The sequence below is a fragment of the Anas platyrhynchos genome, chromosome 23, assembly GCF_047663525.1.
Source record: "Anas platyrhynchos isolate ZD024472 breed Pekin duck chromosome 23, IASCAAS_PekinDuck_T2T, whole genome shotgun sequence".
NCBI classification, from domain to species: domain Eukaryota; kingdom Metazoa; phylum Chordata; class Aves; order Anseriformes; family Anatidae; genus Anas; species Anas platyrhynchos.
Window position 1 is genome coordinate 393,913 of NC_092609.1, and position 20,190 is coordinate 414,102.

The following is a 20,190-nucleotide window of genomic DNA, read 5'->3' on the forward strand; positions in this document are numbered from 1 at the left end:
GGATCGACACAGTACACACTAAAAGGATTAAAATCCAACCAACGGTCTTCTGGAAAAGAATTTATTGCAAGCTAAGTGAAGCCACAGCCATTAGCATTGCCATTACAGTTCCTTTTCCCATTTCCTGCTCGTCTCTGCCTGCTCCTGACGCACTGCGTGTCCCCAGCAAAAGGGGGTCTGGTGGCTTTGGCTCAAGACCAGGGCATGGAGGAGTGGGGAGCAAGAAAGGAAAGGCAGGCTGACTGAAAACATGATGCTGCGAGCGGAAGAGTGAAAAGCAGATGATAAACAGAACTGTGGAGAATAGAGAAATCGGATCAGAAGCAATCACAGAGTGAGGAAAGGAGCAGAGCAGTTGGTTTGAAGCTGGTGAGGTGGCTGGGGTAAGGGAAGAAATCCCTTGCAAGATGGTGAAATATTTCAGACTGTCAGGTCAGCTTAAATCAGCAGTGCAAAGTGGGAACAGACCCTTGGGCTGCCGCAGGCTGCTGGGCTGGGGCTGCTGGCAGCCTCCTGCACCCTCTGCCAGAAGGAGGAAGGAGGCATCGCTGCGGGTGCTGCCCAGCCCAGTGAACCCCCAGCTAATGCCTCTTCAAGAGACTACTGGCCCTGTAGAGGGAGAGGTGCCTCAGTCCTTCCCAAGGACATTGCTGTTGCTGGTAAATGTACAAAAAAAAGCTGCTAAATTACTGCAGCAGTGAGCAAATCCTCCATAAGCCAGCGCTTTCACTTCTCATCCCTTGCTGTCCTAGCTCCAGAGGCAGAAATCATCTGCTCTGTCCGAAAACAGCCTCGCCTGCAGCTCACAGGGTCCTGCCAGCTGCTGTCCTTCCCACAGAGCCCTGATTGTCTGCTCTCGCCTCCCTGCTGCACGCTCTGGACAGAACTGTGCTGCAAAACTTGATTTATGCAAAATCAAATCGCATTTCATAGCGCAACTCAGCTCCTCTTTGTTCTTTTCTGTGCTAGGGTTGCATTGCTGGGATGCTGCTGCCTCAGCCATAGTCCTTGGTATTAGAATAGGTTTGATACAGATAGAAATGATCTGTTTACTTTTATTGATGAGCCTTCTAACAATAGCATGAGCTTACAATGCAGAAGCCTGCAGTTGCTATGTGAAAACTGCCTTTCTGAGCTCCCCCCCCACATCACACAGAGAGGGTTGTTTTTAAAGCATGTATGTAGTATTAAGCTAGACTTCTTCCCTGCTATAGGAGTTGTTTCCAGACACTAGAGACAGAATTCAAGTGAAAGTGCCTTTGGCATAACACTTTGTAAAGCTACAAAGGAAATATTCACAGGCACAGAAACACTGTCTTAGTGCACCCTAGGATAAGTTGTGGCGGCTATTGATGAGCAGGCAGATACCTTCAAAGGCGGTGTTCTTGTTCCAGACCACAGATTTACAGCTGTGACAAAAGTTTGTCTTTTTTAAGGCTCATGGGTGCTGTGAGGGGGATCAAAACAGGAGCTGCGTGAGCCCTGATCCCATTTATGCTGGTTTGGTGGTTCCTGTGTTCGGCTGTTCCTCTGCCCCCTGTTCCTCACGTACTTCCACTTGGATGGCAAGTGAGCAGTGCCCAGCCCAGCCCACGCCACAAGCTGTCCTGCCAGAAGTGGCCATGGAGCATCACGGAGCATCGATGCCGCTGCCAGCACTCACCTTCTCCGCGCATCACTGCTGCAGTGGGTTTTGGTGGCTTTGTGGAGAGAATATAACCAGCAGGGCTCTTTGCAAGCAGCACACCAAGAACAATCATTTCACTCTTGCTGTGGTGTTAGGATGATAAATACACATGTAAACGTAGGAAAGACCAGAGATAAAATGGTTTGACAAATAGGTTGTGCTACCTCTGCTTCCTTCGAGGGAATGAGGTACTCATGACTTACTTGCAAAAGCTGGGGATGATTTTAAGCTCTGCTTTTATGTCCGTAGGATAATAAGGCTGCACAGGGACCGTGTAGTTCAACATTATGCCAAACATAAGTTATTCCTTTTCCTTAGCATTCATAAGTCCAAACAAATGTGTAAATAAAGTAAGAGGTGTTTTACAAAAGGCTGAAGCTTTGTTGCCTTTTACTGCTGCCATTCAGACATCATGTATTGCACAGGTGAGTGCCACAGAAAAGAACAATAGGAATGATTAGTGTTAAAATCTTTTCATATTTAAAAGACTTAAAAACAAAAACACCCAAACCAAAAGACGGAAAAACTTTGTAACCTATAAATTCCACAGGCTGTAGCTGCATACAAGGAGACATCGAGAAATGCAGGATTAGCCCAAACCTGACAAGAAAACATTGAGGCAGGATCAGCACCAGATAGTGAGGCTGATGTTCCACAACTGTTGTTTGCCTTTCAAACATTTATGTTGTTGTTTCTTAATTATGCCATCGCTATCTGGACTGCTAATCACTGGTAGCTGAAGCTTTTGGGGTTTCCTGTGCTAAGCTCTGATAGCAGCAAGTTCAAAGAGAGCTTGAGTTCTGTCAGGGAAAATTGCATTTTCTAAATGGATACAGAAAGTGAAATTAGGGAAAGATATTTGCCATTATTTATCTTGACTGATTTGCTCCATTAAAAAAAAATATTGCGTAGTCACATTTATGCATACAAATTTAGCTCTGTGCAAATTTAGCTCCACGTTCACGCCACAGGAAAAAGAATGTTCCAGTACATGCTAATGATAATTTAATATTTTAAAATTGCAAATCTGTGATCTGAAATTGTAATATTATGGTGCCATTGTTCCGTGAGGCAATCAAAAATGGAGATTCTGAGAAAACATTTGCATAATAATAGCTGCCGTGCATGTCTGGGCTCTGGATGCACCTATTTAGTAGTTACAGGCTATTTTCCCCTTCCATCTACTGGAAGGCGAGAGCTCCGATTGCGAGGTAGTGTTTTTGAAGGTGCGTGTCTGTGCTCCTGCTGCAGCAGCTTTTACATCTTGCTTTGCAGGCTGGCAGCTCTGGGGATGGCTCTGCCTCTTGGTGTGACCAGGGCAGTGCTCCTGCCGGCACGCTCTGGCTGCGCCCAATGCGGTGCTGGTGCTGGAGGGCGATGCGGAGCCTGCCCCAGCTGCTTCTAAGGAAAGCAGGAGATTTCATATAATGCACAATTATCTGATAATTTACCCATGGGAGAAATTTCTTTCAAACCTTTGGCAGGTATCAGTTGGCTTATTTCCTAGAGAGTGAGGTTTTATTCCCTTTATGTATTTTATTCTTCTGGAAGTGTAGGAACTGTGGGTTTCTGTCTGTGTGTATGCATCTAATCCCTTATGATGCCATCCTGTCTCTCCTGAAGCTTAATAACCCTGATCTTTTCAGTCTCTCCTGGTGTGGAAATGGTCCGATAACAAACACTGCTCTTCTCTTACCTCTTCATTTCCTCTGTGCCTTTGGGGAGCTGTAGGCAGCAGGACTTCGCACGGCGTGGGGTGAAGGTGGACCATTTCTCCTGCTAATAGCAGGTGCCCTAACCTCCCTACAGCTCAGTTCGGCTCGGGGGAGAGCTCTGTGAAAGCTCCTGGAAACCCACACAAGATGCAGGTGTTTCTCACCTGTGTCTTTTCCCCCTTTTCTCCTCCCACCTTGTATACACGTCTCAGAGGGATGTGAAGTCTTACTGCAGTTTGGTTTTGTGTGCAGTGCAGTAGAGCATCTTGCTTTTTTTGTAACTTCATTTCTTGCTTTTTCTTTTTCTTTCTTTTTCCAGAGTCGGAAACATGCCAGCAAAGTTCGCCTCTATTATATGCTTCATCCCATAGATGGAGGCTGTCCAGCTAAAAAGCTCCGATCAGAAAATGTGGGTATAATTTGAGTCCCTGTTTACTCAACTGCTTTGTGAATCATTGACTCTGTGCATTTTTTTTCTGTAACAGCTACAGATAATCAAGTACCCAGAGGTAACATTTAGATTAGCTGAAATGCTAAGTAACTGGAAATAATTTTCAATAAACTGTACAAGAAATATTATGCATGTCAGCAACAGTAATTGCATTTTTAGTTATTTGAATGCTCTTTCGCTGCAGATATCCAGCATTTATTTAGTTTAACGAAGACCAAACTACCTGTAATGGCCTGGTTTTTGCTGGTGAGCGACTGCAAAAGTCAGAAAGGGTAAATTGCTGCAGGGAGGCTTATGGCTGAGTGTTTGGGAGGGTGGAGGCTGCTCCTCGGTGGCTCTGGCCGAGGCTTTAGAGCTGCTGTGCTTGAAGCCAGCAGCTTTTCGTATGCAACTGCAAAACTTACTGTTTGGCCAGCACTTTGGGTGCCGTGCAGCGTGTTCTAGGCCTTAAGGTGAGGACTGTGCCTTGGACCCTGTGCTCCCCGCTCGGACTCAGCTCCTGGTGTCCCTGCTGTCCCTGTGCAATGATGCAGCTGGAAACCACAGCATGACCAGAAAGGTCACCTGAGACTAAAGTGACCTCCACAGGTCTCCTCTGACCTGATTTTTTCTATGGGTCAATGGAAGCGGAATGCTGCGGCTGAAAGACTCCTTGTGGAGGCTTTGCAATCTGTCTGCAGTTCAAAAAAAATGCGATTGGTTCTTCAGCTGCATTCAGATAAACAAACAGGCGTGAGGCAATCAGAGCAGCTCACAGCCATTTGTCGGGCAATAAAGGCAGACTACATTTATGAGTGAACGATTCTCAGTGAATTATTCAGTCAGCTCTTTCCCGTGTTCCAGGCCTGTGTGAGAGCTGCCGATGAGATTCCAGCAGATAGTATCCAAGCCATTTCAGATCTATGCGAGTGTGACTGTGGCTTAATGCTATCAATATTTAGCAAGATATCTTCTAATTAAAGGAGGAAGCCTGCGAGTGTTGCCAAAGGGATCTGAAAGCTCCTTCACACAGTAATTAAAATTTTAGTAGAACTTTTATGTTGCACACAGGGTAATTGCAGATGCAATCTACCCCATAACAACAGAATCTCACACTATTTTTATCGAATTATTAATTACAGGATGTTAAAGATAGAGTGGACATGCACATATAGACTTGAAACATAATTCTTTTATGAGCTCCATTACATCAAACAAGAAACCCCAGGCCTGCACGTGCACCTTAGCACATGGATATGGTGGACAGAGAGAACCAAACAGACCTTAAATCAAAGCTGAATGAATTCCCATTTATTTTATGAAAGGGCACAGTGAGGACTAAGGTAATTCTATGTTTCCTTGTGTTTGATTGTGCCAAGGGCAGCCCTTAATGGGGCATGAATTGAATAAGTTCTTATGAAACAGGTGAATGATATGCTACGCAAGACCTACATTCTGAAATTATTTATATTATAAAAATGTAGCAGGGAAAATCTGCCAACATTTACAGCGCAGTATTTGCAAAGTAGCCCTATTGCTGATCAGCTATTATCCAAGCTTTCAGCGTTTAAATAGAACAGAAATATTTAGGACATCTCTGAGGCAGCATGATAACATCATTACTGTGTACAGAATGCAGCTGTATTGCCAAATTCAGATATCTAGCAACATTAGTCAAGCCATGACATACTGACTTAAATGAATATTAGAAATAATCCTTGCAAACCAATTAAATTTCCGCAACTAAAAAGGGAGTATTATCCTTCTTTCATCAAAAACTGCACTGTTACATGACTGTATGCAATTTCTTTAGTATCCTTTTGGCCACAAAACAAAAATACTTTGTCTTTCTCCACATGACAATAGGAAAGAAAAGTTTCTGCAGTTGTAGATGAAATAGTTTGAGAGACAGCATTTTCTACCTGGCCTCTCAGTGGTGTGAAGGGTTGTATATGCTATTATTTGATTTAACATTTCATTTTAAATTTCCATTTAGTGTTTCAGCTGAAAGCAATCTGAGGAAGTCACAGCTTGTGTCAAGGCCACTCTGAAATTAGGAGTCATATCCTCAAGTCTCAGAATTAGTTTTAGTCAGGGTGTTCTCACTTGAAGAAAAAAACAGCAAAGTAGGGCTCCACTTATAATCAGGGCAAACATGATGAAAATTTTTGATCTGCTAGGAAATGAACTCTTTGGGCTGGGAGAAAAGCCTTCCAATTCTTTCTCGCCCTATTTGTACTGTAAGATGGTGGAGTTGCTTTAACTATCATCTTCCTTCTGGCACACGTGCTTGTGTTGTGAAAAGCATCCCTCACTTCATCTAGGGTTGGCTTTTTTCAGTGAATGTATAGGTCTTAAGATGCTCCTTAAAGCCTGTTTTGGATTTAGATTGCCATGAATTGGTACTTGCTGTTTGCTTGTACCACAAGAAGAGCCGGCTCCAAAAGAGCAGGCAAGTGGTCTAAACCTCACACAGAGCATTGTGGAAATAGCACTTTAACAGCAGCACCTTCTTCATGCACAGAAAATTAACTCAAATTTAAAAGACACTTTGCAGTGGCTGGAGTGGTATGTTTTATATTGCTGTATTTCAAGGGTTTGTATAATCTTTTCTTCTTAATAAAAACTAGGAAATGAAGACAGCAGATTTACATCTACGGATTAAAAATCCACATTTTTTCTTGAGGATTTCTTAAGCAACATCCAGTAAAGGACTGCAACTGCCTGGCCCTGCATGAGGATTATGCCTTTTAGTGGCTTGTTAACAGGCATCTGAATAACTGAAGTTAATTCTGGTGGATGTACAAGATTTGCTTTGAAATTTATAACATTACAAAGAGAAGCCCTATGAATTAGGCTGGCCTGCGCTGCTGCAGAGCGGGGGGAAAGAGGAGCAATGTCAGCGCTGGGAAACAGATACTTGATCTCCGAGGCTGTGCATGTTGTGCTGTGCTTCAGCTGATGCAAGGTCATTAGCCCTGTCACCGGTACATCTTTGCAAAGGTTAGAGAGAGGGGATTGCCTGGAGAAAATTGCAAAAACAAACAATAGAAAAAAATCCTTGCACGTTGGCTCAGCTTGTGTAACACAGGGCTAGAGTTGCTGGTCTGGGTTTTATGGAAGCTAAATTGAGATGTTTTCAGCTTTAGGTTGAGCAGGGCAAGGTGAGCAGTGGGAATGAGCCCAAGGGTGCTGTGGGGGGCTCCTGCCCTGGTTCGGGCTGGCTGGGCTGCTGGCAGCGTTGGTCCCTGTGCGACCTGGCCAACAAGCGACGTTGTTTTACTGGTTGGCTGCACAATCCTATCAACGCGGTGTCGTTCAACAGGTGACAAAAGACACCGGGGTCAGGTTCCCCCCAGCCCATCTGCTTACAGGTAAAACAGCCGCTGACATAGCACCAAGGCATAATTACCCTTCAGGGCTGGGTCCAGCCTCTGGGCAGGGTAGCGCAGAGGCCAAGGAAGGTGATACTGCGACAAATGCTGCAAGTGTGGGTACCTAAGGTCTCTCCAAACATCTTGATACTGCTAATGAAGAACAGCATTCAGGGTGTGAAAGACGGCTGGCTGTTAGAGCAAGGGTCTGTTTGTGGTTTAGGCAGAGCCTGGCTCTCGGACTGATTGGGAAATGAGGGCCACTGCTCGTCAGGTGAATGCCAGGCTGGTGGTGAAATCCCCACCCAGGCTTTGAGATGCTCACCCAGAAACATCAGTGAGCTTAGATAAGATGGGTAGTGATCTAGGATAAATGTGTAGTGCTTCGGTTTAATTGTGAACTTGGGGGGTCTGAGGGTCATTTCACCGTTTTTTTCTTTTTTTAGATGCAGTCTAGCTATGAAAGTAGGTTGGGAAGAAAAAAACATCACTGAAGAGCAGAGCAAGCAGAGGAAGGGACCCTAGTGCGTAAACACTGAAGTGTATCAGGTTTTCAAACGAGCTCTGTTGGAGTCTCTTTATATGTTACCACCGCTGATGATCAATAGAGTCTGGGAATTTTTTCTCGGCTCTTAACTTTCAAGTGATTTCTCTTTGAAGACATAAAATATGTTGAGAGAATCCTATTTAAAAGAAGTGCAAATTACACCCAGAACAGTACTTATCGCCTCTTGAGATTTCTCCCTAAGGTTTAAGTTGATTTATAGTTAATAACAACAACAAAAAAGCAATGAAAATCAGTCCTCCTTCTAATTGTTCTTATTTCATGGGAGAAGACGACCTTAAACAGTGGGTTGGGTGCCCCTGCACAATCAGTTCACTGTTCCAGTGCCTGTATCCTGCTCCCCAGCTGCTGGGGGGCTCAGGGGCCCCTCCGGTGCGTGACTCGGGGTCACTGCATGCGGTGCTGCTTTGCGTGAGGTTTGTGCGGGGCAGGAGCTTGTGTGCCTGGCACTCTGGGGCACTGTCCATGTGAGCTGAGGACATGTCTGGAGGAGTCGGCTGGACACCGGTGGGGATGTGCTGGTGGTGGCAGCGCTACTGGGGCTCCGGCGGTGCTGTGTGTGACCTGGGGAGAAGTCTGGGCTGGAACTGTCTCACACGTGCATGGGGGAGTTAAAAAGCTGGGACCTTCATTCTCTGTCCAAACAGAAGGATGAAATTTGACAAAGGGGAATTGGATTTTTGAGTGTGATTTTGCTGTGTGGCCAGCACTGGGCTAAACAGGGTGCCCCAGTAAACGCCTGAGCCATCTTCTATCTTTGCACATGGATGAATTGCAAAACTCATTTGCAACTCGTGAAGAGTGCAGCCTCTAAAGCAGACTGTTTTCTGTTTTGACAATATACCAGCAGTTGGAAGAATATTTGTTTAAATAAAAAAAAATAAAAAAAAAGAATAACAGAGTACATGACTGCCTCCAGATGGCTTGTCCCTGGAGGCAGTCTTGCCATGGCATGGGGCCTCTTGCCCGGAGAATGAACCAGGATGCTAACTGCATGCATACAGCAGGTCATTTCCCAGCTTTGGAAAGATCTTGCTCTTCACAGAGCAGTATTTTCAAAAGTGATCGTTTAGAAATTGTGCTAGGCAACCTACCTGCCATACTGCGATCTTCTGAAAAGAGAGGCCGTGCATATATGGTCCTAAATGCAATCCTTATTTCCCTTATGGATGGATTGAATAATTAATTGTGACTAATGGTGCAAATGTGCCTCTTTCCCCTTAATAGCTGTTTGTACGGTTACCCTTGTATCTGTGGATACTGTTTGTTCGCAAACATTTGCTGGCAGCAGAGTTAATGATATTTTGCTGACAGCCTTCAGCTGCAACTGCTTCTTCTCACAGGGTGTGCTAAGAGCGATAGGTCTCAGCTCAGCTACACGGCTGGCCAGAGGCATGCTGGCTCTTTTTCTTTCAAGAATAACATTAGTGAGTGACGGAGACAATATTCTCATTAAATCGGGGCTTATTTGTAAAAATAAAAATGCAGTTACTGGTGACTGTGAAGGACGAGCCCTACCTACATCACTGTGGCTGAGAGAACCTCTTGCTGGGACTGAAATACAGTCACGCTCTTGAAGTTTTAAAACTTCTGCTCATCTGTTAGCTGACATCCAGGAGCTTGCAAAGGGACGCAGCCTTCTCGCTGAGATGCTTCATTGTGCGGATACCCACGGAGTCTGGGGGAGAAATGGAGCAGGAGACCCTTGGAAATCACATCCTCGACATAACCTGGAGTCCTCTCCTGCTTCCGCGTGGCTGCCTGGTGGGCTGATGCACCTGTTTTTTGTGTTTTTTTGTCTCCATCCAGGGCAGTGATGGTGACACAGTGGATAAGAACAAATGCTGCACACTATGTAACATGTCCTTTACCTCAGCAGTGGTGGCTGAATCGCATTACCAAGGGAAAATCCATGCCAAAAGGTTAAAACTGTTGCTAGGTGAGCCGCCGGCACTGAAGGCCGCAGGTAGGTGTGAGGCGGTGGGGCTGGAGCGGGCTGGGGCAGCGCACGGGCACCTTGCTTGTGCCCCTCTTGTAACAACCTTTAAGCATTGCTGATGCTCGTTATTGTCTGCTTTGTTCACATAGATTAGTGGCTTATCAGCCAGCGCTGGCCTTTCTGTGAGAGCTCTGTGTCTGGCTCCGTGTTTCTGAAATGTTTTGCTCTGTGGAAGACAGTATCTCCGCTGGGCACAAATAGCCGAGCCTCGCTTTAATTATCAGAAGTTATTTGACAGCTCAGCTAATACACTTAATAAACCTTTCCTGTTACTGTACAGAGCAGAATCCTATTTGCTTTTACCTCAGAGGGAAACGTAGTCTTTAAAAATGTTTTGGATCAATTGTCTTTTGATTTTTGCCCAGACAGGTATTCACGCTTTCCTCCACAGTGATTCCAATAATGTGAGCCTATTAACTTTCACTTTTATAACGTCAAATGTTTGAATCAGATAATTTAACCATCTTATTGTTTGCTTGACCATAAAGTCCCTGCAAAACACTAATATACTGTAAAACAAAACTTCCTCTGGGGCTGTCAGGGCAGAGGACACTTGAACAATGTATTCCTCATGCTAAACAGGCAGCACCATTGTGCTGTAGCCCTGCAGACAGAAGTCTGTATTTCACTGTTAGTATCAGTGGTGCTTCTTTTAGAACAATATAAATTTTGCTGGGCACTTTATATCCTGCCTAACAAGATGTGCATAAATCTTAGAAGTGACTAAATAAGGTTTTTTTGTCTGCCTATGTGTTTTTGTTGTTGTTTTTAACTTTACAGACTGATGATGCTGATGCATATCATTTGTCCTCTATCAGTATTGGCTTGGGAAATGCTATTGCCTTTCCCTGAGGGTATACAGGGACTTGCATTAGATTATGGCTTGCTTGTTTTAGCTAAGGAGGATGTTCTCAGAAGGCTCGTTAAGAGAAGGTGTGGCAGCATCCCTGCTGAGGTTGCTGAGATGCACCTGAGAACTTCGCTGGTCCTTTGGGCACGTGGCTGTGGAACCCATGGGAGCCAGCACAGTGGGATAGGCACCTCTGTAAATGAAGTCAGAGATGTGCATGGACAGGCAGTGAGCAGATAAGACAAATTGTACGGTCTGCTGTGCTACAGACCTCTGAAGCAGCACGGGGCTAGCTTAACGGAGGGTCTCTGTGTCCTGGCAGTGACCAGCTGTGCTATGCTGCTGGTACAGGGGCTGCAGGGCTGTGTCCAGGCATGACTTTCAAAGAGTTGCAGCTTTGCATTATGTTTTTATCTAATTTTTTAATCATCTGGATCAGCCTCACAGAGGCAATAAGTGATCTGCACCACATGCTCTGTGAGTAATGGGCTCTTCAGCTGCAGTAATCACTAGGAAAGAATAACTTCAGGACTCATCAAGTCCCCTAGATACTTGATCTGATGAAGCTGAGCCGCAGGAATATGTTAATAAGCACCTTTTTGCTCTCCAGCAGTTCTCAGAAATGTGCTGTTTGGACATAGCATTTCTCTGGGCTTCCTATAGCATTCCTCAGCATTCCTGCACTGGAATGCCATCCTGCTCCCTCCTGGCTGGCGCAGCTGGGGAGGCTGCAGTCTTAGACAGCTCCAGAGGCTGTGCAGGAGCTGAGGGCTGGCTGTGCTGAATTCAGTACAGACTCAGTACTGAGGGATACCAGCACTTTTCCTCCCCAGTGCCATGGGAGGCCCCTCCAGAGGTTCTTCTACATAATCATTAAAGCCGTGATTGCCAGACGGCCTGGGAACATTTGGCAGCAGCTCTGACACTATTATTTCTTAACTTGCGTTTGCTATCAAACAAAAGCGAGAAAGACTCTACACAAATATTTGAACACTCATAATTTTGTCATTCATTCAAAAAACGAACTCCAACTTCATTCGGTGATGCTTTCAGAAAAGGGAGGGGTGCCTTAGCCGTAAGGTTTTTCACAATAGGAAAGTGATCTCTCATCGCTACAGCAAAATATTGGTGATGATTTTCTGTTGCTTCTGCTGTACAAGGTTGTAGCCCTCAGAGGGTTTATGTCACCACTATTTCTGATGAATTTCTCCAATCATTTCCAACATCTTCCATCAGATTGCATCCAGTCACCAGGTTGAGTTATAAAGAACTGCAGGGGAAAAATACCTGCTACCTTCATTTATCCAGGTGTGGGTGCCTGCAGTGCCCCTTTGTTGTGGCTCAGTTGCTTTCTCCTTCTCGTGCTCCATTCCTGAAGAGTGGCAAGGACGACAAGTTAGGTGCCATTTAAGTACAGCTATGAATAAAAAGCTTTGCATGCAAGAAATAAGTCAAACATTAGTTCATTGCCAGAGTGCTAAATTGTTTCTAACTTTGTGTTTTGCTTCATGCAGCAAAGTAAGACTTTCTCACTTCCCTCCCACAGCAAACAGGAATGTAAGGCAGACTGTCGTGAGCTGTTTAGCATTTTGAAGTACTTGAAATAGTCAAACTTGCAGCTTTTATGTTTGTGTTAGGACAGAGCAACGTTTTTAACATTTGACGTCTTGTGAGTGTTTATTATTAATTTTCATGTTGCCGCTCAGGGAATGATGATGTTTCCTGTTCTGTAGTAGCTATGTGCTGAATAACAAAACGATAAATCCACGTTTGTGGGGAAGTCAACTTTCATCTGTTTCTCTTCAGGAGGGTTTGGAAGACACGCGATGTTTTCATTAGTTGTCAGACTGGGTTCAGCACGCCTTAGGACTGCCTGTAGTTGTAAACTGCCCCTGAGGAACATGGCTTTACAAGAAAATGCTTTGTGTTGTGAGAGCTGAGAGGAAATCCCTGCCGTGCCAGAGCACGCGGGTGAGGCAGGCACTGGGTCCATGCGAGCCTCGGGGGGTACCAGCACAATCCCCGCAGCAGCAGCGTGTCCTGCGGACACCCTCCCTCCTTCTCTGCTATCGGGTGAGCACCAACAGCATCAGGACAGGCCTGGATGCATGGCCACGGTACCGGCTGTCCAGCTGGCGGCCGAGCAGCATGGCATACTGCTGTCATATTTCCTTAGCGAGTGGGAGACGTAACTCCTGCGGACACCACCAGCTCTGCAGAGCGAAGAGCTTCCCCTCTGGTCCCCGTGGTTCCCCTCTGGCGGCAGCTAACGTAAAGAGGGATAAAGCTGAGTAAAGGATCCCTTAGATTTGGCTTTGTAGCCTGGGGCGCCTGGCAAGTGGCACGTTGAATACATCACAGAGCTCCCGGGCTGCCGCAGTAGCTATCTGTTCGGGCAGTGCCAGAAGCCTGCACATCTCTGGTTGTGGCCTCTCCTGTGGCCAAGGACAGAGGCAGGAGCAGGACAAAGGCTCCTGGTGAGGTGCAGATTGTTGCTGGAGCAGGAGCAGGCTGTGCATCGCAGCCCTGTGTGAAATAAATCCACACACAACGAGGAGGCAGTTGGCCAGACAGCAGAACGAGTAGAATAAACATCTTCAGCAGGAGTCAATTAGGCGGTCACTTTATTAACTAATGCCCAAAAGAGCTCGTTTTGCTAGCGCTGTGCAGAGCGTGGGTCACATCAGCAGAAGTGAGAAAATTCTTCTTCAGGTGTTTCTCCAAAGGAGACGTGGACAGGAGGATGACAGTGCCTCACAACCAGCAATAATCCGGGCAGAGAACACCTGATACCTTGGCAGGTGTCATCAAAACAATAGAGGCTTATAAAGCCCTGGAAATGGATAAGGTTGTAAGTAACATGATAAGTAAGATATGATTTCCTTGAGGAAGGTTAATAGACGTGCAATCCCGAGTAGGTCAACAGAAGACCTGCAGCAACGTGAACTCTCTGGAGCTGTGGAGACAAGTGCAGTGGGCTCAGGTCATAATTATGTGTCTAAATAGGGTTTGTTGTGCTCCCTGTTGCTGTTCCTGGCACCAGGCACTGAGGTGGTTCCGTTGCTTGCCATCCTGTGCTCTGCTGGGGCTCAGCTGGAGCAGCAAGGAGCCTCCCCATCACAGGCGAGCCTCGAGCTCCTGCCTGCAGCCTTAAAAGTTGCCTATCCTTGTAGCACAGAGAGAGTGCAGTCTGTTAATTATTTAGATAGCAGAGATTTCATCTGGAAAAAAAATAGTCACATAAAATGGAATTTTTGAATGAGGTGTGATAATTAAGTACTAGTTGTGTGTTTTTGTATTCCAATGCTATCTAAATTTTATTCTACTTGAAGCTGTTTTCCCATGGTTTTGTACAAAAATACTGTACAAAGCAGGAAACTTATGGCAAACAAGGTGCAGCTCCATTATGTGAGGACCTGTCATTGTTTTTTCTTTTGAAGGTATTTGGATCACATTTGTTATCACAGACAGTCTTGTGGTGAATCTGAGGGGAAATGGGACTAAATTAAGGTCGTGGATTGCTGCATTTGTCACTTCGTAATATGAAAACCTTTGAATGAGGGGTCTGAATATAGAGTATCTTTTTCCATCTGCTACACTAAAATTATTATGGTTTTCCCTGTTCTTTCCAATACCAAATACACTGAAAAATAAGAATCCTGAGATATTATAAATCTGTTTCTCTATCTTGAGAAGCTGATGGCTTGGCATGTTTTGTTTATTCTCCACTGGCAATTTTTCCTGGAAGTAGCAATGTAAGGAGGAGAAATTCAGTAGATTCAGTCACAACAATGAGATGTGTAACGGCAATTTTTAAATTTTATGTTATTTATTTATTTTATGAGAAATGGTAGATTTTCAAGCAATGCCATCTGGAATATCTGGTGGGACACTGCAACCACTGCTGATTATTCCCGGCATCCAGTGCAGGATCTGCTTCAGGGTCTGGGGCTATCAGCTGTGGAAAGCTAACCCCCGAGTGTTCCCTTCTGCAGAAACCGCCCTGAGCTCCCTCAAGCAGCCACACACGGACCGTCCCCCCGTGGTGTCCTCGCCGCACCAGCGCAGGGACTCGGACCGGTACTGCCAGCTGTGCGCCGCCTGGTTCAACAACCCCATGATGGCCCAGCAGCACTACGACGGCAAGAAGCACAAGAAGAACGCGGCCAGAGCCGACCTGCTGGAGCAGCTGGGGAAGACCCTGGACCTCGGCGAGCTGAGAGGTGAGGGCAAGGGGAGAGCAGGGGGCTGCTGCTGCCTTCCGAGTCGGATGCTGCTGTGAGATGGCGCTCTGCGGTTCAGCAGCATTATTTAGAAGTTGTTTTCTAAGCTTTTCTTTGCCTCTCCCTAAAGTAGTCTCATCTGTTAGTACATCCATCCTTGAGCAAGTGTTGGATGATCCCTCTGAGCCTAGAGGAAAGGAGGGCAGAGCTCAGCCCGGCTGGGAGCCCAGGAGCGGGGCTGCTCCACTGCTGCAGGCAGAGCCCGACCCTGCTGCAGGGAGAGGGAGCACACAGTGTCTAATGTGACTTAATTGGTGTGTGTGAAACTCTGCAGCACCCTGGGCCCAAGAGAAGTATTGATTGTTTGCTATCGGTGTGTTAAACATAGATTTGCTGTTTTCCTGCTGAAGGGAGAGTGTCTCTCTGGGCTGGTCCAGGCAGTGAGCGAGCCGAGCCCTCCTCAGCTGCCGTGCCTGCTGCTGGTGTATCGTGTTGGTGGCAGGCAGATGCTGGTCATTAGCTCACTTAAAGTTGTGTGTGTTTATGGAGATGTGCTAATTTAAACCACCTGAGGATGTGTCCTCACACTGAACTCTGAACAAAGCTCCTTTTTAATATAGAGATATAATTACTGGAGAATAGGTAAGGACCTCCATTTGAAAGAGCGTTCTCTGTGGTCTCCAGATATAATCCTGCATGTACACAGTATGTCTGACTGAAATGTGCTGAGCAAAAACTACAGGTTTGATTTTCAAAACCATATGGGAGAGCATTAACATTTTAAGATACCTTCTTTTTCCTTGCTAAATGAAATAATTTTCCTTTAAATACTAATTACTGTGCGGTATGTTGTGCATTTCTTGATCTCCAGTAAGCCTTGTAATGGTTATCCAGATCCTTCGTGTGCTACCCGGTGTGACTCACAGTGCCGTAAATGATTCATGTGGCTGAGTCACTGCCCACTGCTGAAAATACACAGGGAAATAAAACCTGGGACAGTAACATGGAAGTGCTTAGTACTGCGAACTCTGCCAAGCTCAGGAGTGGCTGAAGATGTCACTAACTGTAAATAAATCAACGGCGAAGTGCTTTATTCATTTAGCTCCTGCTGAGGAGGGTTGAAGTCGGAGGGCTGTGTGTCCTGCCAGCACCAGCAGGACCGTGTGGGGTGTGAGCACCTGCAGCGTGGGCAGAGGTGAGCTCTAGGTGCTGCAAGCTGCACAGCCAGGCCAAGGAAAGCGGGGCAGGCTGCTGCTGGTGTACAAAACCAAACCAAACCAACCAAAAACCAACCAAAAACCAAAAACAAACAAACAAACAAAAAACACAGAATGAAATCTCCTGGATGTCCAAGGAAATAGTTTACTTTGGCAGATTGTGTCAAGTATTACTTCAAGAAAAAGGTTCAGAGTTACCAAATGGCAACCTGTCCTGTGCTGGCAACTGAGACCTCGTCTGACCATTGATTTCAGTGTCCTGCAGTTTGGTGTCTGCAGGACGTGGTTGGTGTCATGGCCATGTGCTCTCTGTTCCCTCTGCTTGTTTTGAAACCTCACTGTTCACTAGAATGCAGACTCATTTCCTTTCCATGCTGTCCCTGGCTTTCCCAACACAAGTTAAATATTAATTGTATTTTGACTACTGTGGGAGACGTTTGATGCGTTGTGTAAGCCTGGAAAGAGCAGTGTCAGTTGAAGTACAACATTTCAGCAGCCTTTGATGCTTTGATAATGGCTATAATAAAATATTTATTGATAAATATGAATGTGTATTTGGAGAAATAAGAATAGAGTTATATTTTTGGACAAGTGATATTTATGGGAAACAAAAACATTGATTCTTCTTGCCAAGTGCTCATCTTGCAATTTTGAAATCTTACTTCTTTTCAGAAATGAGAAGGGGGAGGGGGGAGCAAAAAGATGCCTCAATAACAGCACCATTTCACTAGCGCGTTCCAAGGTAAAGCTACGACGCACGTGAGCACTCGGTCACGTAGTCTGAATGCTTTGGCCAAGCAGTAGGTGCAGTTCAGGGTGATGGAGAATGATGATTTTGTGTGAGATCTAGGTAGTGGGATTGCATTAAAATTAAATGCCATTACAGTGGCGCTGCAGAGTGCAGAGCAGGGGGAGCTGAACCACTGCAGCTCCTTTCAGGGTGCTGTGCCTTGGGTCTCACCTTTCTGCTGGCTCTCTGTGGTGCCTGCCAGTGAAATTTGGATTTTACAGAGTGATGGAGACAGATTAGGGGCCAGCCTGTAGGTGGGATGCTGTAAACCATGTGAACATGAGTCGTCTTCCCAGAGCACTTGGTACCTGGTGAACAAGAAAGGCACCAGTCCCTAGAGCCCAAACCAGTGCCTGTCAAAGGGATTGCACCATGAAGCCCTAGAATAAAATATAGCAACCTCTGCAGTAAAGCAGAATGGGAATGGTTGCACAGGGTTGTTGTCACCTACAGTCTTTGTATTCTCCATACAAAGGTAAATTGTCAGAGGTGCAGACTTTATCTTGAAAAATCAGGCAAAGAGCTGAGTTTAATTTTCCTCCATGGCTCGTAATTTCCTTGTATGCCTTATAAATACTTTTTGTACTGTGCTGTCGCTTTTGGTTAGTAAGAAGTGATTTAACAAGTACTCCCCTGGAATGTGTTTTAATGCATTTTATGCAGAATGACATTAATGACTTTACTTTTTAATATTTTATTTAATGGAAATAAGAGTGCATTCAATTTTACATGCTTGTCATGATTCAGGGGAGAGAATGCTGATATGTCATGATGATGCAAAAGTAAATGTGAATATAGACAGAACACAGAATTTACTAACAAGCTACTCTGGCTGGGACCACCTTGGCATTGCAGACTACCTTCTGTACTGATATTCAACTCCAGCACGCTTTGTTCAGGCTTTGGCTGGGCGCATTTTATGACACCAGTTTCCACTGAGTTGGCAACCTTGGTAAGCTCAAGTGAGATCAATACTCTTAATTTTGGGAGTGATCGTTGCTTTTAGTTTCATCCTGCAGTTTATCCAAGGCTATTTTTATTGTTCTGTGTCTAATTTCAGTGGAGGCCATTTCACACCTGAGGCTTCAGCTCCACAAATCCTTCTCAGGGCTCATGATTTTGGCTGGCAGGTCGGGCAACCCCTTGTTTGCAACTGCGAGATGCTCTGACGTGCTGTGGAAAGAAATCGGTGTCCCCAGTTCGGAACTCTAGTGACTGGTGGTGTTTCCACCTACACAAGTAATTAAGGGTCAGTAAGGCTGTTGTTAGTGTCTGCCATTAAACTAGCCGCTGAGCATTAGAACCTTATTACCTTAATTTAAAGTGTTGCCAGGTTCTCAGGCTGCAGTCCTGGTGTCTGCCTTGCTGGGGTCACGGCATTGTCCAAAGGCTGCAAGAGGTGCTGAGGCACCTCCCGTCCCTGCTGCGGTGCCTCTTCCATCCCTTGCCCTGTGGCATGAGCGCATCTGGTCCCTGCCTCCTAGAGCCCAGTGCAACGTGCATGGGCTGCCAGCGGTGGTCAGAGCGTGGCTGTAAATCCATTGCTGCTGCATCTCCAGTACACTCAGTAAGGAGAGCATCCAAAAACGTATTTGCAGTGTGATTTTTTTGCCATGCCACATCGCAACACACAATGATGTAGGTGACTGCTTAAATACCTCTACCCTATAGCTTACTCCCTTTTCTCAAGTACTCACCTGGATATTTTTAAAGATGTTTAGCTTTATGTTGGGCCAAATTCCTAGGTGAGAGATGCTCAAGGTGTTTGACCAAAGTGGGGCTGTTTTGTCTAGCTAGGGTCTGGTGTTCAAAAAAGATAAATGTGATTTTATGAGAGCCTGCAAGACATAGCTGGGGAATGGTTAGTGTATATCCTATATGGTTAATTATGGTAAGCATAAACTGATCACATTTGATAATGTTGTACATTACTTATTCTAAACAGAGTATTTGAACAATTTCTTTGAAGAAATAATACTGTGGAAATTCAAAGAGACGGATATATGGTACATTAAAACTGTTCTTAAAGAGCTTAGCAGCCCATGGTAAGAATCCCACAACTCTGGTATTTTAAGCTGAGCCCTTCAATTAAGGTTGAAATGCTCTGTTCAGATCTTCATGGAAGTGAATCAGTGCAAAGCAGAAACCTGACCACAGAGACTCTGAAATTCACAATTCCCTTTACTTCTAGGAGAACAGGACAGAAATTACTTTAGCATCAATGGTTTACTGTAATGCCGATGTATGTTTAATGTCAGTGATGTTAATACTGCCTGTGATGCCAAGGGAATTACTAGGATGTTAAAATACAAAAGAGGGGAGGAGAGAAGAAACCACTCTCTTACATTCAGGGTATTAAGGGAGGCAACAGAATCAGGGGATTGGAAACACTTAGGCCTGCATTTAAATGCTTAATTTATGTCAAGTCTTGCCCTACATAACAGCAATAAGAACACTCAGATTGCCATCTCCCTTTTTCAAGGATATCCAGGAGGGAAACAGGCATTTAATGTACACTCAGCCGCACTCTGTCTTTTCAGTAAAAACATGTTAGATGAGGCACAGAAGTGACTGTTTCTGTAATTCTGCTTTGAAACCACTGTACTCTTTTCCCAAGGTGAAAGAATAATGGAGTTAAATGGTATGTACACGGCAGAGATAAGAGAGCCTTATCCTTTCCCGGGCACTCTGGCACTCTGAGTTGTACTGACCCTTGGCGCCTTGTTGCCAAGTTTGCTCCGTTTATAGAAACCAGAAATTGCTCGTGTTTTTCTGCCCTTCATTCTGGCACAGCACGTGGAGCTGGGTGGGCACGGAGCCTGTCCTTGCTGTACGGTCCCTGCATGCTGCTGGCACCGCGTGGATGCTCTCGCCCCAGCCGTCCTCAAGCCCCTGCTGCAGCACCCACGGGCTCCAGACCCCACAGGTCCCACCGGGGCACAAGAGCAGCCTGTGGGAGCTGGGTGCTGTGAAAGGCAAGGAGACGCCACTGCTGTTGGATTTCCTAAAAGAGGCTTCTGATCCCTCCTGCAAAAAATAAATGTCGAACCCAGAGAGTGGTCTGCCTCTCCCCATTTCCGGACAGAGAAATAATAATAATAATAATAAAAGAGAAACAAATTGAATCTGCTACGCCCAAAGGCCCTTGCAGCTGTGGAGAAACTTTCTCAACAATATTGTGTTCTTATGGGACTGCACAAGTCATTAATGAATGGTTTGGGTGAAAACCTGTCTAGAAAGGCAAAATCAGAACATTAGTGTGTAAATAATTACTTGATCTGTGATGTCCGAAGCAGGCTAATGTCCTTTCCAGAGGGAGGGGAGAGTGTAGCAGGGCACT

General features: G+C 45.5%; 1 protein-coding gene across 1 annotated transcript in view; it reads left to right on the forward strand.

Annotated features, from left to right (window-relative positions):
• The window catches only part of ZMAT4 (zinc finger matrin-type 4), a 54,748-nt gene that overhangs the window by 24,397 nt on the left and 10,161 nt on the right, over nt 1-20,190 (forward strand). Inside the window, exons 3-5 of the mRNA XM_005029474.6 lie at nt 3,722-3,811; nt 9,581-9,737; nt 14,616-14,843. Coding sequence (XP_005029531.3) covers nt 3,722-3,811; nt 9,581-9,737; nt 14,616-14,843 — 475 coding nt within the window. The remainder of the gene's footprint in view (nt 1-3,721; nt 3,812-9,580; nt 9,738-14,615; nt 14,844-20,190) is intronic.